We start from the raw sequence: 15,693 nt of genomic DNA, 5'->3' as shown, positions 1-15,693 counted from the left end.
AGGGTGTAACATCACTTGTTGAATCAGGATTTCTATCACACTCTGCACTTGAATAATTGATTATAAGGACAAAAAGTGCTCAGCTGTGCAAGGACACACAGTAACTGATGCGGACTTTCCTCAGACTTGCTAACACTGACCTGAAACATTTTGGTCTGTTGCAGTTCCAGACACTTCCTTGAGATCCTCAATTTCAAAACATTAAAGTACATCTAAGAGCACGCCTATTTCTGAAAGATGGATTAAGTGCTCCAAAACTGGGACCACTTTTTTGTTCTCTATTTATAACAACAACATTCAGTTGAAAGGAACATTCCTCTCCCAGTGAGGGACGTTGTCACCAATGTAAGATCAACAGTAAGCACAAATTTATATCATACTTTCCATAAAAGCCAGGATGTTTGTAGGAAACAGGGATTCTCTCTCTCTCGTCAATATTCAGCTCATCCTCCACAGCTCTCAGCTTCTCTTCAAACTTGTCAATATTTGCCACCCGCATTGTGTACAAGAGGGTAACGTTCTGGGGATGTGCAATCAAAAGCAACACATAAGTATTGTAGTATAAAGATATGGCGATGAGCAGAAGTACACAATATGGACAAGTCAGATAAAAATAAGCCTTATGTTACCTTCTTTGATACTACATCAATGAACTCAGATAACTGACTAGATAACTAGGGCTCCAAATGAACTTAGGAACACCTCTAGTCTTTTCAGCACCTTATGAAAGCATAAAAGTCAAGGACTAAGTCTCAGCTCTCTAGAAACAAGGAGATGCAACAGCTTTCTAGACAAGCTGAAGGATGGAGTTAGTATTATAAACACACACTGATGCCTTGGGCTCAGACAAAATTTTGTACTATATATGGAAAATCACATCACTGGGAAGGAGGTGCCTTGGGCCCCACTCAGACTTTTAAAATCTTGTTTCTGTATCTTTGTCAGAAATTAACTTCATCCAGCAGTTTGCAAATGGATCATAAGTCACTGAACAAAATGGGATCTATCCAAGAACAGCATTTTAATCTCTCAAGTCAGTTTCTAATGATTGTTAGTGGCAACTCCTGGAAGTAAGCATGTGATCAGACTTTGTTTTGTTTCCACTTTGGAAGATTTAGTAAGGAAGTCTGATGGAGTTTGACAGAACACATTAAACTAAAATCTAAATAGGAGAAAAAATTTGAAACAAGATCTAGTAGTAAGAGTTTACAATCTTCTAGACGCCTTCTCATGTATCAGACTGAGCTGGTAAGAAAAAACTACTGAATTTTTCCAGATTAGACATACTTTAGATTTTCTTCCAAGCCATTATTAATTATTTTTACAATTTAAAATAAGTCTTGGTTTCCAGGTTGATATGAGTAACAGAAGTCTCCTGAACTTAAAATACAAGAAAGAGAAAAATTAACGAGTAGCAAATTTACTATTTAAGAGTTTTACAGAACATACATTAATGGATTCAATTATTTTCAACAGCATAATCTAAAATAATTTATTCCAGCCGTAGAAAGTCACTCACAACTTGTCCATGCGGAGTTCCTCCTGGGTGCAGATAAACTTCCACAATATCACTCTCGGGCACCACTTCGATTCTCTGGACCTCCCCCTTTGCCAGCATCTCATTCACAAAGTAGTTCCAGGAAATGTTGGTCCCTTCTCTGTTCTCACTGACAGTGAATCGAAACATCAGCACGATGAACGTTATGATGAGGAGTGCCCGTAAGCGTTCAAGATGCATCTGATTTTCCCTCTTCCTGCGTTTCTCATCCTCTTTAGAAAACAAGACATCAGAGAAAAAAAAAAAAAAGATATGAGCATATAATTGTGGAGCTTTGTGACCCAAAGACGGGGCAATTAAATAACAAATATTAACATGCATGTTTGGTTTCTCCTGAAGGAGTAGCCTCAGAAGCCCTACATAACTTGCACTGCAGAGGGAATTTTCTGGCTTGGCTCATAACGGAGGTTGTGTGACTTGCCCAAGGTTACGCAAGGGAGTCAGTTTTGGGATAGCATGACATTCCCAGACCTTCCTGGCTTCTAGACTGTCCGACCACAGGGCCTCAGCTGTACATATGAAACAGCACCAGGTCAAAAGCCTGGTTATGAAAGAACAAGCACTCAGATATAAACTTAAAAGTTGCCTGGAAGGAGGCAATTTTTTCATCCTGCTAGCCAGCAAAAAATCTGCTTGCATTACATTGCTGAGGCTATATTCAGCTGTTCCCCAGTGCCCCAAAAGCCATGCAGTGAGACACTGCATACACAGATTACAGAGAAGATGATGGAGAATCACCTCATTTGCTTTAATTGTTGCTTCAGTAAGAGGAGGAATTGAAGCATCAGTAAACCAAAGAAAGTCCCTCACTTTCAAAAGTTATTGATTGTGTACAAAGACAAACAACAATCTCAGACATGTTCTGAAGAGCTCTGGTCAGCATTTCCTGTTTTAAAGCAATCTAATCCTGGTTCAGGAGCCTTCAGATGGTCATAGTCCACTAGACCCATTATAATCCCACCAAATGTCACTCTAATCTCTTGCCCGGCCTAACACAGACATAGGCCAAACACATCGGACCCTCGTTGCTAAAAAACAAACTCAAGAACAGCTACAGCCCACTTCTGTGGAACATGCTTCTACACTGCCTCGTCCTCAGGTTGTTGCTAACATATCCACAGGAAAATATCTGAAGTCACAGTGACACTGGTAAATCACACAGCACAGTATTATAAGAGATAATTGCTTCCTGATGAACTCCTGATCTGCTGGCATCCTGTATCACAAGACCAACAACACTTCCACGACCCAAAAAAATACCTGCATTTGCAGTAAATCTGAAATAGCACAGGAGACATGATATGCAGCTTACCTATGATTTGCAGTGTATTTATATGCAATCTCAAAGTCTTAACAAAATTACACAGATTTTCTCCCATGCTATTAAACTAACCTCACCTTTAAAGAAAATTGATAACTTGTCTACATTAAGGATCAGTATCAGAGAGGGATTCCCATGCTAGATGTTCTTCCCCCCACTGTTACTGCATTAGTGACATACCAAAGTGATAACATGAGAAAAAGAGATGGTTTACTTCAAGTATTTGCCACCAAACCTTTTTTTTTTTTTTTCAGACTCCCAACATTTTTTGCACTGCATAGGCAAACTGAAAATTCTGTGGTCTGCAAAGGACTGCCACAGCACAGTTCAATGTCAACTGCTAGCTTGTGTTTGAGTTGTTAAGATGACAACAAATATCTCCTCCTCTTTCCAGTCATATGTGGATGTTCTTGATATATAATTTAGCACTTGTTCTTGATATACAATTTAACATCAACAGCAACATGGCATACATAAATACTATACTACACCCAGAAATAAATTAATTCTGCACCACTGGACTGTTAGTGCATCTGCCTGCTGCAGCCCAGATTAGATTTATTTGCAAATTCATAACAAATGTTCTGACACTAGCATTTATCACTAGCCACCAATTAGACCCTACACACACTGCAACAAAACCAAGGGACAAACATATGACCCAGTCAGATGCTAAAAAAAGTACTCTGTCCTTCAGATACACAGCATCATTTTTCACTTGTTTCCTAGCTCTGCTCCACATTTAACAGGAAAGGCTTGTTCCTAAATAGAAACAATGCAGCTTTTCAGATAAGGTCATAATTTCAAAAGACAGTGACAAGCTCAGACTCTGCGTCCAGCCCATCCACTTTGTTCTTCAATGCCGGCTCCTCACTTCTGTGTTATCTGCTAGATCCAGCTTTATTATAACAAAGCAATTCATCACAAAGCTGCAAGATGACACCCACCATAGTCTTATTAAAGAAAATTAAAATACAGTATGATAGAGGCCTTAGTTTGGACAATATCCTGAAAAGCTGAGCAAGTTCTAAACAAAAATTCTATAGAGAAAAGTAGCAACTCTAGAAAAGTGAGTATTGACAGAAAGAAAGTCGATCTATTGCTACGCAAGTTCCTTGGAGATGTCAAGAGTCAACTATTGCTAAAGCACTTTTCTGTATTAAATTTCAGACAAAGTGAGGAGGCATGTAATATATTCTAAAGCAGACATAAGTGAGGATACTATCACAAAAAGATCACCACAGGGTAAAAGCTGGCCATTAGATACCATGACACAAACAACTTCTCCAGTTTCTAGGAATTAGACTTGTCTAGGACCTTTAACCTACAGCTGAACAATTTCAGGAAAAAAACACCATTTCTAGAAAGCTAGAAGACAACACAAAGCTTTCCTCTACCCTGCATTTAATTAAGGAAAAAAATCACTCCATTTCTAAGCTTATGTAAAGTATGACTATCTTTACAGTATAACATTCGTATTGCACCATAAGCTACCCCACAATATTCAGTAAATGAGAACCAGTAACTCAATGTGACACTTGCAAGCAACAGCTGTGGGAATACTTCCAGCTTTTTAGTCTCAAAAAGCCTCCGTGAAGCAATGATTTGCCATTAACCCCAAATCTGAACTCTCCGATTAAAATCTTGCAAGGGCTGCAGTGACAGTTTGAAGAGTTCTTTTTAATAATTACTGCAGAGACGAGTATTCCCCTGGAGACGTGGGGTAGCATTCCACCTCCCAAAGTCAAGCCATCCATTAATCACAGGAGAAAAGAGGCCACCAAACAGGGCCTGTAACTGTTTACTAATTTTAACGGCTACAATACTTCAAGGCGCTGTGCTTACAGTCACCCTGTGTGGTCTTGCAAACACTGAGGGCCCCAACTTCAAGGTCTTGACTAACTTCCTTAACGAGAATCTGTGATACCTGCACTCACATCCCATTGAAGACTTCAGCAAGTTAAATGGATGAAAAAGACAAAACCACTGCTTTTGCCTTAAAGAGACTGCACGCAATGACACAAGTCAGGCTGAAAGTCACCAGCAGCTGACTGTTTTTACTGCAAAATTCAGTTAGTCCAAGAGGATCCAACCTTTGTGTTAAAGAACAACAAAGGAAAAGCCAAGCTATTACATTATCTGATGATACCTAGGTAAAAGCTTATCATGCAATTCATAAAATTATATTACAACCTGACTCCAACATGATGCTAAGTGCCTTCCAACTCACAGTACAAAGGTCTGGAGCCCGCCAGCTACAGAAGGTTTATCCCTCACTCAAGGGCCAAGAGAACAAGCAGCACAACAGGCAGCCACATAAATTCTCTGAAGACATCACCAGCCCCTGCAAGCATCAACTAATGTCATTAAAGTGAAGAAAATGACAAGGTCTTTGTAATGCTTCTACACACATTACTGATGAGACAGAGGAATGAGACCTTCACCATGGCCACTTCTGACATCTTTCTTGAACTGCCCCACCAGGCCCATAGATCCAGGATGTGCCATCAGCTATAGGACTTCACAGCTAAAAATCTACATCAGAGTCTGAAAAAGCCCCTGCAAGCATCAACTAATGTCATTAAAGTGAAGAAAATGACAAGGTCTTTGTAATGCTTCTACACACATTACTGATGAGACAGAGGAATGAGACCTTCACCATGGCCACTTCTGACATCTTTCTTGAACTGCCCCACCAGGCCCATAGATCCAGGATGTGCCATCAGCTATAGGACTTCACAGCTAAAAATCTACATCAGAGTCTGAAAACACACCTTATCTGGGGCCTAAAAAAAAAACCTTTGTACATACTTCAGTTCTTGGGAGGCTGGAGGGAAAGAGCACGTACTCATAAACGAGCAAAGGATTTTCTTTACAGAAGTGGAAGAGTCAAATTACAGTTTTTAAATGGAATGCAGCTGTTGTCAATCTACAAATAGCAGAAAGTTGACAATACAAAGACTTGAAGGGACACCCACAAACCCACTCTATTTGAAAAATGTCTGGTGAAAACCTACTGGTAGAAGATAACAGCATCTCCCACATGGATCAGAACACCGTCTGTCAGGAGTTACGCAAAGTTTTTGTCTAGCACACTAAAGTTATTGCCCTGTACCCTCACCCCACATTAGTGTCATTAAATTCCTCACCCTCATAAGGTACAGAGGGGGCACTCCTCTACTTCTCAGCATGATCTGGCACACCATGTAGATCCCCAAGTTCCAGAACACATTTAGTGAGGTAAAATTAACTTTCAAGAAGTCCTGTACAACGGGATGCCTGGGGGTTAGGCAGTATAACATATACAAAAAACAGTACCTAGGAAGACTGATTTAAACAAAAAGAAAAATTCTGAGCAAGTGCCATTAGTAACACAGCTAAGAACTTGAGTTCTGTAAATCACTAGAAGTAGAGACACATCCACAACGAAGGTAAACAAAATAAGAAAGAAAAGCCCAGAATTCAGCTTAAATTTGATTAACTAAATTCAGTTCTTTATTAAGTCAAAATGCCCTACAACAAAACCTCCAAATCAAACCTCAGTAAATACTACTGTTCCACTTTGTAAAGCAGCAAAACTAAAACGAACATCAATGAAATTATTAGTACAGGATGCAAAGCAGCACAAAAAGAGAATCAGTTTCATGATCCATCTTAAGACTTAGTATTCCATCATCCAAGCCAAAATATCCCTTCAAACTTGTTCTTAGCCATAGGCTTGTAGACTCAAGGAACAGGTTTACAGTACTTAAGAGACTGAAACATTAAGGTGGATCTTCCACACTGTCCACCCTTACCCCTCACACACACACACAATTTGTTACATTAAATATCTTTTTGGCACATACATACCATCATCCTCCTGTGGAGGTTTCTTCTTGAATCCTCCATTCTTCTGGTTACTCCCTTGAGAGCTTGAAGTAGAGAAGTAGTGAGTGCTACCTGCAGGCAAGCAGAGTTCAGGAGTTACTACCAGAAGACCTCAGGAGACAGGGAGAGAGGGGGACTGAGGACAGCAGAAATACATGTCAGCTGAAATGCAGAGAAGGCAAAGCTCCACATCACCCAAGTGCGCAGCTTCCTTCGTGTGCCAAGGAAACAGGACAGCCAGAGGGGGTAATGGGAGGGACAGGCTCCTTCAGTTTTCCTTATATAATAATATATTTTTTGACAATCCAATCAAAATAAGGCTTTGTTCAGAGACCATTTTAATGTGGCAAAGAAAATAATTTGAAGAAATCTCTTCAGTGTTGAAACATGTACACATTTCCCAAGGCATAAAACCATAGTTAACACTGGTAGGCTCAGTTAAGAACAGTCTCACTGCAAGCGCTTACAAAAGGAAATTTACATGCTGGAATTAAATGCAGGTTTCTCAGTAAATGCTGTTAGGATACTCTAATAAAAGCCAAGATAGTAAGGCTACAAATGGTAAGACTCACAGTTGCTGCTACAAAACAATTAGCAAAGGCTTTTTCACCAGGAAAATGCAAAAAGTTCAGAAGGAAAACTGACTGGAGGACAGCAGCTTCCGTTTCCCATGGTCTTTCACAAAGGCTCCAGCAAGAGGAGGAAGCCCAGAAACTGGACTGCTTGTCCCCTGCCAGTCTACTAGGGGATTCACTGCTATTTAAAAGATTATGCACATATATGTTTATTTTAACTTAAAAAGAACAAAACCCAAAACTCTCAAAGGTAAAGCAGCCCAAGCTCACCAGGCCCACACTGGCCAGTTTTGTTCAAATCTCAAAGGCATCAGCAAACCCATCTTCCCAATTTGAAGAGAGTAGTGAGAAGAATAATTGCCTTTGTTTTACATTTCTGTGCTTTTGCTCTGAGAACTCAGGTAACATTTTTTAACATACACTTTTAACTTGTTCCAACACAAAGCTTCCAGCAAGGTCATATGATGCGATTTCTGACAAAGATGAATGACATTGTCTTCTTAGGCTTTGCTAATGAGGCACAGAAAGATTCTCTACTTTAAAGCCTGCTAATTTTTAAAATTAGCTTTTAGGTCTAATGACTCAAGCGCTTACTTAATCACGCTGAGCTCCTTGTGGAAAGGTCCCATTATTTACCCCTGCCACCAAACAAAAACTTGGAACCCCTGTAAAAGGCACACAGGTCCCAAAGCCAAGAATAGAACAGCTTTATTTCTGTTTCAAGAATGCAGGCAGGAAAGGTAAGGAAAAGTCAATGCTTTCACCACATAAGACCTTTTCCCCTCCTCCACCTGTACAGTTGCTCTTTGGGACTCACCTAAGAGATTCCAAAGCCTGACTGGATCACGAATTATATGTTGTTTCAACAGGACTCCACGGAGACCTTGATGTGTGGGGGAAAGGGTTTGTGACAGAAGGCTCTGAGAGGAAGACAAAGAAAAAAGAAACAAAGACAATTGTTGGAAGAGTAGTATGACCACTTACCCTTTCTGTTTTCTGTGAGATTAAGACTTCTAAACATAAAAATATTGTAAGCAAATTGAAGGACCATCAACTGGAGACTTGAATGTTATTTACTGGTTGTGCTGTGAATTTGCCATGTGGCTTTGAAGATGCTGTTTATAATCCACTTTATTTAAAGTTTTAAATAGAAACACATACTCAAAACAGTTGAAAATTGTATCTTTTTCCTCTCTGCATCTCTGCTCTTCATTTTAAAGATACGTTGGACATCAGTTCTTAAAATGAACCCTCCCACAAAACGAAGTCTTAAGGACTACTGCTTTGTATTCCTGCTGCACAGCAGTAAGGACAACACAGCTATTTCCCTGTGGTAATTCAGCACTGATCCTGCAGTTTATATTCCCATTTAAAGGCAACTTCACAAAATTTGAACTGACGTGAACCAATATCTTCACTGAACATAAGTCTCTGATGTGTGATCTCTGTCTCACCATCTCTCTCTACAGCACAGGCACAAATTTCTATGCAGCAAACCAGACAGGGACACTGACTGGGCTGAAATCCCTCACCCTTTTTCCCTGGTTTGCTGGGCAGCAGCACGACAGCTTGTGCTTGGGATCAATACTTTCTAGAACAGAACAGCTTAGACTAGTTTAAATTGATCACAGAAAAAGCCGGCACGATTCACAAAGCAGTCCCACAATTGTTCTTCCTCCATTGCCTACTTGGACTGCCAGTGCTTTTTCACTGCACTGAAGAAAAACACAAAACAGTCTTAAATCATGTTGGAGGCTTAGTTTAAACGAGAACCTCGCCTTCTGCATTAAGGGCCATGTTGAAGAGCCCTGCGACACCAGATGGGGAAAACACATTTGTGGCACACACCAGTGTGGTGGGTGCTTATATCACAAAAGATGCAAAGAGTCAGTATGAATAAAGGTAGAAAAAAAAAAGCCTTTAATCAACGTTTTCTTGCCTGTGACAGTCTAGGTGTTCTCTCCATGTTATTTCTCCCAAGTTACTGCTATATAGCAGGGAAACAATGGACCTTTGGGAAGGCCTAACCTGAGAAACCTTCTAAGGTAAGTCCTGCCTCAAAACAAGAGCCCATTTCACCGCCGTAAGGACTGACCCAGCTCCTCTCCCTTCGCCTTCCCTAGGGCTCCGGGCCCCGCAGGCACAGACCCCGAAGGGCCGGGCTCTGCCCGGGGGGACGCTGCCTGCCCGGGGGCGGCTCGGGAACGCCGATGAGGAGGCGAGGCGGACGGTGAAGCGGCGGCCCCGGGGCGCCCCGGCAGGGCCTCCCCGCCCGGCGGCCCCCCGCCCGGTGCTCGGCGCTGCATTCCCCGCCGCGAACGGGGGAGGCGAGGCCCCGCCCCAAGGCCGGCCCGCTCCGCTCCACGGGCCCCGCCGCCACCACCCCGTTACCTGCAGGCCGCCTCCCGCGCCGAGGGGACCGCCACCGGGCCGCGGGCGAGCCCGGGCCCATGCCGGGGCAGGCCGCCGCCAGCAGCCGCAACGCCCCCGGAGGAGCAGCAGCCGCAGCAGCGCCATGACCCGCCGGCCGTCCCGCTTCGCTTGGAAGCCTCCGAAGGGCGGCGGCAGCTAGCGAGCGCCGAGGGGCCGCTGAGGGGAGGGCCGCGCCGGCAGGCCGCTGCGCCGGGAGCTGGAGGCCTCAACGGGGACGGAAGTGCTAGGTGAAGAGCGAGCGGCCATCTTGGAAAGGGGCCGGCGGCGGCAGGACTGCCATGCCTCAAGATGGCGGGCGCAACCGTTGGCCCCGCCCCCGGCTGCCGTTCCGCGCGGGGGTTGCCGGGCCGGCCCGCCCGGTTACCGCGGCAACGGGGAATCCCGGCGTTCGGCCGGGCCCGCTTCTGAGGCCCGGCCCAGCCAGGCCCCGCCGCCCAGCTTCGGCTAGGCCCACAGCCCGCCCAGCCGAGATCCCCGCGGCCTGGCCTTGACCCGTTGCCTCGGCTCTGCCTTGGCCAGGGCCCAGCTCAGTCCGACCAGGATCCTGCGGCCTGGCCTTGGCCAGCCCCCCGCCCCGCCAGCCCCCTCAAGGAAGGCCTCCCGCCGCAGAGGAGCCTCAGGCCAAGGGCTGGCCGAGTGCCCTGGAGCAGACGGCCCCCACAACCAGGCCTTGTCCAGTGCAGGCAGGTCCCTCAGCTCGGCCTTGGCCAGGCTCCCCCAACAGATTTAGATTTTAGAACAAATACCTGGGAGGAGTGAGCAGGTTCCAGCAGGGACAGGAGAGGCTGTGGCCACCCACCTTCACCATGGAGCAGGGAGAGCTGGCACTAGGCAAGCAGGAGGTGTGGAGTGTGGTGGTGTTGAGTACAGAAGTAGCCCCGCTCTGGGATTTTTATCACTCTTAATGTCACGTCCCGCATAATTGTAACAGCTGGGAAAAGAAGAAAGAAACAACCTCCGCAATCTTAGATTCAACAGAGAGGAAAGAGACCAGCTCCTTCCATTTGCAGCTGTTGCTGAAGAAGACTCCCCTACTAATAGCTCAAGGTATGAATTAGCTCTGATAGAAACCAGCATTTAGTATCTGCAGCTGAGCATGATGGATTAAAGTATGCTCAGAAGTAAAAGAAGTGAACAAATATATAGATAGTTTATATGTTTGCCCTCTGTCAGGTTAACTGGCTCCTGTAAGCTACCTTCTGTGGAAAAGCCATCACAATGTGTTTGACAACTCACAGCAGCCAAACTACAATGTGGCTGATAGTTTGTGTGTAAAATTGTTCTGTTGGGGCACGTGCATCGTTCTAACAGGTGTGGACCCCCCTCCCCCAAGCATTACACCAGAGCATGTCAAGGTTATGAGTGGTGTTAAGTTCCCCATGTACATATCACAAAGGTCATTGTATTTTAAGTTCCTGATCCTAAATGTTGCGTAATCTTTTCCTATTTTGCACTAGTTGTGCACAGCAGCCTGGGTAGGCTTGGTGTCCTCTGCTGACTATTTCTTTGGGGCAGGAAGGCATTTCAGAGCAAACATCACCTCTCTCCTGCCACAGTTAGACCCTTCTTGCTCTACTGAAATGAATATTCTGTTTGCCAGGTCTGCAGGTTTGATCTCTCCTGCCTGCTTCCTTTGATATGCCTTCAAGAAGTCATGTTTCTTTCTCCTCTCCTGTCTTGCTGACCAGGATGGTTTCTGCAGCTTTTTCTCCCTTACTCCTGTCCATGTTTCTCCCCTCAGGTGGCTCTAAGACAGCTCTTAGGTATCATCACTGTTGTTAGTTCTCCTAATTTACCTGTCCTAAAGTATCCCAAGCATTCTTAAATGGAAGGTTGCAGGGCTATATAAAATAATAATAAATAATTATCTCCCTTCCCAGCAGGTCTGAATTAGCATCCTCTTTCTAGAAGAGTCTCTTAGGATGTTAATTGTCGTCTGCCCCCTGGGATGTGTCTAAGTAAACCTTCTACCAGCAAGGTCTATTAGCATGTTAATGTCCTCCTCACTCCTGGAAGTCTCTTTGTATCACTGGCTTAATCATCAAACAGCTTAATTTACAGACACAAAATTAAACTGGTTGCAATTAATCCATATTGGCTGGTCATAGCTTGCAGTGTCGCAGCGGGGATGTGACAGTCAGCTGTGGAGACACCAGCAGCTCCTCCACCCCACAGATCCCACCCGGAATGGCCAGAGAGGCTGAGTTGCCCAGGGAGATGCTGTGTGGCCCACATTGCTACCCATGTGGGCTCTTCTCCTGGCTCTCTGTAAGAGAGGAACATCTACATGTGGTCTGCTGGGACAGGAATCTCTCTGTCCCTTGTCCTGGCCAGGACTGGATGATGCAAAGCCCAAGGCCTGGCTCCTTTGAGGCCGCAAAGAGCCCAGGTCTGATAGGGGCACTCACGAAGCCAGAGGTGAGATGGGAACTGCAGAGCTGTAGAAGGGAGCGACAGCAGAAAAAGCTGTGCCTCAGCACAAACACGGGCAGAGCACGAGCCCTCTGTTCCGTGCCAGCCCATGCTCAACACCCTGCTTGGCCGGGTGGCTGCCACAGAGACAAGTGTCACATCCTCACCCACCCACCCTGCAGAGGGATCCATGGCAGGGGGTTATTTACACTCCAGCTGTGTTTGGAGGAGGAAGCAGCTCATTTGGAAAATGGTGACTGATGGGGGAGGCTCCCTCCAGCATAAGCACAGAGCAGAGAGGTGCGGGACTTGCAATACGGAGACATGGGACAGAGAAACCACAGCAAAGTGTGTCAGGAACGAAGGGTTTGTGGGGCCCCCCAGTAGCCCCAACCGCTGCAGGGTACCAGCGCCATGCTCATCCCTACCTCCCCTTCACTCAAGGCATGCCACACCTTGCTTCCATCCATTTTCTGATTAGACCTGTTGCTAATTAGGCCTGATCTATTTTTAAAGAGTTGCATCATTTAAATAGAATTACAGCCCGATTAGAAGCGAGGCAGTGCAGCTTGCTTAGACAGGACTTTATTGACTTCCACCAGTTTGACCAGAGAGAGAGCCAAAAGGGTTTCTTTATGCCTGCCTTACAGCTTTGCTCCAGCTTCAGTGAAGACAAACTTACACCCTTTTAACGGTGGAGGGTGATGAAAGCTGAACTGGTCCAAACTCCAGCACAGGTGACCACCCAGCTGAGTCCGGGTGGGCTCACTGACTGGAACAAGCAGCATTTCAGGTCTGTAAGGCAGCTGGGCTCTCTCTCTGATGCTCCCAGCCAGTGAATGTCACAAAACTGTACTGAACTATGAGGACTGGTCATTTAGAGATGTACCACAGAGCTGGAGTTGACGTGATTCCTATTCCCCCGTTCACACTGTGCCTCAAAGGCAACCAGATGATGAAGCTCCAGGAAGGACGGCCTGGGATCTTCACTGGTGCCAGCACAAAGTGACGCCAGGAAGGAGAGTCAAGTGGTTTTGCCCTATGTGCAGCCAGCAACTGCCATGGCTGCACTGCGACTCCTGCGTGGGCAGCTCAGGCTGTGCTGCGTATGCGGAAGCGAGTGCTGTCCTCTCTGTGTGTGCAAGAGATGACCTTGGGAAAGGTGGCTTCAGTCACTGCCCTTGGACTGGCAATATGCTCCTTTGGGAGTAAGCCAATATTCTGAGAAGACAGATATAACCTGATCCAGGCTTGGCCTTGCTGGGATGTGCTCCAGCCATGACATCACTCAGTAATGCCACGTGTATTTACTACTGGGGAAAGGTGCTGGATTGGAGTTTGAAATCCCTGGTTTATCTCCTGAGCAGGTTAGGAACAGGAAGCAGCATTAGCAGCCCCATCCTTGTATTTTTCAGGCCAAGAGTAATCAGTTTCGGTAGCCAACGCAGCCCTCAGCTCTGCTATATCTGAGAACTCACATCTCCTATTTCCATGCTCCCTGTAAGACAAGTCTTGCCACCCTTGCTCGTGCCCCCCAAGTCTCAGGAAGCTCCTTGTGGGATGCCATCAGCCCCCCCAGCTTAGCTCAGCCTCAGTTCAACACAGCACTTTGCAAACCGAGTGAATGGATACCTGGAATCAGATGGCCACTGCGCCATCCACAGACTTCACATCAATAATGAATCAAAGGATTAAATGTAGAGCTGAAGCTGCTAGAAGGTAAATTCAGACTTTTATTTAATGGATGAAAAATGGCTCTGTTACCCACCTCACAGCGTAAGCTGGGACTCCTCTGTGGAAGGACAAAACACACAGCTCGGTGCTGGCTAGGAGGCCCCAGAGTGTTCCAGCACCTTTCAGCAGTCTGCATCTCTGTCACGTACCAGATGGTTTTTTTTAGATGACTTCTTTGCAGATGACAAGTCAAGGTCAAGGGATAGATGCTCCCCTTCAGCATAGCAAGGCCAAGTATCCAGGAAAGCCTTAGGCTCAGGAACAAAGGACATGCTTAAAAAAACACACGTCTGTCCCTCAAGCACAGTGAAACTCCTCACCGGGGGAAGATCTGTTTGGCAGATAGCCTTTTTTATATCAGCCAGTCCAAAACCATCGCACCTATTCCTCCAGGAGCAGCTTGGGATCACTGCAAGTTCCACAGCTTCCTGCTGCCCCTGCCAGACCCACTTCCCGACCTGCTCCTCTGCGCACAGAGGACAGTGTGGCACTTAAACTGCTCCTCCTGGGGGGCAGGGAGGACACCCCAGCCCCACGGTGGGGCAGCCGACGGGCTAAAGCATAACTGGGACACGGCGCTGGGGTACAAACTTTTATTTTTGAGTCACCTCTAATGACCAGAGAGTTTAACTAAGACACGGAGGTGACAGATGGCCATAGGCAGGGGATCACAGGGAATCAGGCACACAGCAGCGGTGACTGCACCGGCTGCCAGTCACGGCTTAGGAATCGCTGGAAAAGCAAAGTAAACACGGGCGAGAAGGAGCAACGCTCTGACAGAGTGACACGGGTACCTCTCAGCTTAGCTTGCAGGGGTAGAGCGGGAGGAGGGAAATAGCTTGTTTGTGACTCAAAGGCCACGAATGAGCAGATTGCTCCACGGGAGTGCACTCCCTGGAGAGCTGCTGAAGCGTGCAGAGCTCAGGAGAAGCCCAGGAATCCATCTGTGTGCAGGAGGTGGCTGAAGTCATCTCCAAACCCCGCAGACTGGAGGAGGTCAGTAAGCTCTGAGCGAGCAACTGTCACTCCACACCCCTAAAATCCATAAGCAGGCTAGAAACCTAAAGCCTGTCATTAGGAATCATAAAAACAGTAATTAGACCAGGACTGTCACGAGTTCACGCCTAGAACATCAATACGAGGCATTTACCCAGCAGCAGGGGACCACTACCCTCGGAAAGCATCCTCCTCTAGGGATGCAGGAGGCCTAAGCTCTACGGATTTACTATTCACATAGGCATAAGGCCATGTAAATAGACTTACTATCCACAAGAGCAGCTCAAAGCTTTGAGGGGTCCAAAAATACTGCTGCCTGTGCAGGCCAAGGGCACGGGAGCTAAATCAGCTCCTGGTTCACTGGCTCTGCCTGTCCTGGGCCGCAGTGTGTGGTCCTGGGGCTTCGCTGGGCTGATGCTGGGACTCAGCTGATTATGCAGTGGGCTGCATCGAGGAGTTAAGCCTTCAGAGGAATGCTGATTTTGGTATGAGTGAGCGGTTGCATTAGTTTAGCCTTATTATTTAATCACATTTCATAGAGCTGTGAGCAATCACCCCCTTATAAAGCAGGTGAAAGCCCAGTCTTTTAGCTCCTAATGACATCACAGGCAGAAGGCCTTGTTTTAAGCTGTTTTGTCCTTTAACAACAACAAAATAATACAAGGATGACTTGAAAGTCATTTTATTTAAGAAAAAATGAGATTGTGGGAGATTGAGTTAGGGAGGTTTTTGCTGCAGTAGCAAGAGCATCAGCTGTACTCCTTGCTGGCTTTCCAAATGGCTGCCTTTCTAAA

The 15,693-nt window shown here is 45.8% G+C and overlaps 1 protein-coding gene across 1 annotated transcript in view; it reads right to left on the bottom strand.

The window, feature by feature from the left end:
• The window catches only part of SPG7 (spastic paraplegia 7 (pure and complicated autosomal recessive)), a 32,877-nt gene extending 22,845 nt beyond the window's left edge, over positions 1-10,032 (bottom strand). The window contains exons 1-5 of the mRNA XM_014942469.1: positions 9,716-10,032; positions 8,142-8,244; positions 6,732-6,821; positions 1,520-1,770; positions 381-520 (exon numbers count right to left, since the gene is read on the bottom strand). Of these exons, the coding sequence (XP_014797955.1) occupies positions 381-520; positions 1,520-1,770; positions 6,732-6,821; positions 8,142-8,244; positions 9,716-9,841 (710 nt within the window). The 5' untranslated portion in view covers positions 9,842-10,032. The remainder of the gene's footprint in view (positions 1-380; positions 521-1,519; positions 1,771-6,731; positions 6,822-8,141; positions 8,245-9,715) is intronic.
• Between the last annotated feature and the right edge of the window lie 5,661 nt (positions 10,033-15,693).

Source organism: Calidris pugnax, unplaced genomic scaffold, assembly GCF_001431845.1.
Source record: "Calidris pugnax isolate Ruff unplaced genomic scaffold, ASM143184v1 scaffold28, whole genome shotgun sequence".
In the NCBI taxonomy this organism is placed as follows: Eukaryota; Metazoa; Chordata; class Aves; order Charadriiformes; family Scolopacidae; genus Calidris; species Calidris pugnax.
Note: the sequence above shows the minus strand (reverse complement) of the source record. Positions and strands in the feature narration are given on the sequence as shown.